The 1,747-nt window shown below is 40.6% G+C and overlaps 1 protein-coding gene across 1 annotated transcript; it reads left to right on the top strand.

Moving 5' to 3' along the window:
• The first annotated feature begins 307 nt into the window (after window positions 1-307).
• On the top strand, window positions 308-1,191 carry LOC120445936. The gene has a single exon (XM_039626600.2). The coding sequence runs from the start codon at window positions 783-785 to the stop codon at window positions 990-992; it is 210 nt and encodes a 69-aa protein (XP_039482534.1). The 5' UTR covers window positions 308-782; the 3' UTR covers window positions 993-1,191.
• The last annotated feature ends 556 nt before the right edge of the window (window positions 1,192-1,747 follow it).

Genomic DNA, 1,747 nt, shown 5'->3' on the forward strand with positions numbered 1-1,747 from the left:
GACGCCTAATTTGGCAACGACTTTCCGATGTCTCTCGGTGACTCGTCTTTCGATGGGAAATTTGTGGGGTGTATGATTTCCATGCACGTTTAAAACTAAATGTAAACACATGAGATAAGGGAAATAACTAGGTTTTCTCTTTTCCAAGGCGTTTAGCAATTATTCTATGGGCCATGTAGGATTTTCTTTAATTTTTCATTTTCTTTATCTAAGTAAATGTTTTAATGTGTTAGACATTACTCAGTATTTAAGGGTCGAGCTAGGTTTGTCTCTGTGGTATTCTCGTTTTGCTTCCTTGAAATTGTTGCCAATTTGTACACAATTAAAAAACTTTACATGTCTCGAAATTAGGCGAGCAAATTGTTTTAAAATGTCCTCGGTAGAAGAGGGAAACCCCAAAGAAAAGCAGTGAAAATGTGGCGAGAAAACGAGAAACGCAAGGGATGGCAGGGCAGCGACTGCCAAAACTGATTTCAATCGCACACATGTGGTGCCTGTTCTTCGAAATCCCAACCTCTTTTCGGTATATTTCGCTTCCGTCGAGGCAAACAAACTTTTGTTTCAAAATTTTCTACATAAATTCAATTAGTAAGCAATGCCACAAAAGTAAATATTGAAGTGGGGTGGGGTGAAGTATCCACGTGGAGATGGGTCTGCGAGCCTACATTTTGGGACACGTGAGGCAATGGCTGCTCCTGTGGCAACGGAAAACCGTTTGAAATTCTCACGCATTGCGCCAAAAGCGTTTAAGCTTTGAAACCGTATTTGATTGCACCTGACACATGTCATGTGTAACTAAGGAGTCGCCACCAACCAGCAATAGCAAAAGCAATAGCAATAGCAACTACAGTAACAGCAACAGCAAAAGTGGTTCCTGCCACACACAAGCAACAGCAACAACAACAATAACAACGGTAAGAGACCGGAATGGAGGGGAAATCACCTGGAGAGCAACAAGCGGAAACTGCGGTCTGATGAATATCCCGCAGTGAAATGCACTGAAATTGTCTCCCAAAATGGGTGAAAATTAAATGCAGCGGAGGGGAGAGCTTTGCAGTAAGTGTGCTATTGATTCAATTAATTGCGGACTATAAACGTTTAATGATTGTGCAAATTACGGAACTAAGCTTTGAAATTATAACCTACTATGACAAACCTGCGGCCATCGATCTGAACCTAAACTTAGTCATTGTTTACGTTCTCCAGATTTCTTTAAAGTAATAAAAGTCTATACGTGCATATCTTCGATTTTAGTTTTCTTTCCTTTCTCCTTAATGGATTCAATTGAACTGAATTGAACCGGGCTTGTATTTAAAGTCCCCCAAAGCCTATTGCAGCAATTCGGAAAACATTTATTTTTCCAGCTGAATTTATTATCCTTTCTTAGCTTAACCCACACCGACGCAATCGAAATTGCCAACCATGTAATACGCAATTGTTAACTGAATTTTGGGGCAAATGGCAGGGAGCCTGAAACAGAAACTAAGACAACTCCAAGTGTCCTTAGCTGCAAGAACAATGTGCTGGCAGACTATGCAAATGCAATTGTTGCTGTTTCAGCAACGAAATAAGACCAGAAACAGGAGCTGGAGCTGAGTTTACTCTATCGAGTCAACAATGAATTGAATGCCGGTCTGGCGGCTTCGAAATGAGCATCAGTCGTGGATAGGACAATGGCAGGACAATGTTGATACAAGTGTCCAGGCAAATGTAATTTAAAAGAAAATTAATTAAGTGTTCTCCTGCA

Source organism: Drosophila santomea, chromosome 2R (genome assembly GCF_016746245.2).
Source record: "Drosophila santomea strain STO CAGO 1482 chromosome 2R, Prin_Dsan_1.1, whole genome shotgun sequence".
Taxonomy (NCBI): domain Eukaryota; kingdom Metazoa; phylum Arthropoda; class Insecta; order Diptera; family Drosophilidae; genus Drosophila; species Drosophila santomea.

What these genes read in the sequence shown, in the direction of transcription:
- LOC120445936 (XM_039626600.2), top strand. Translation starts at nt 783, where the DNA reads ATGTCATGTGTAACTAAGGAGTCGCCACCAACCAGCAATAGCAAAAGC.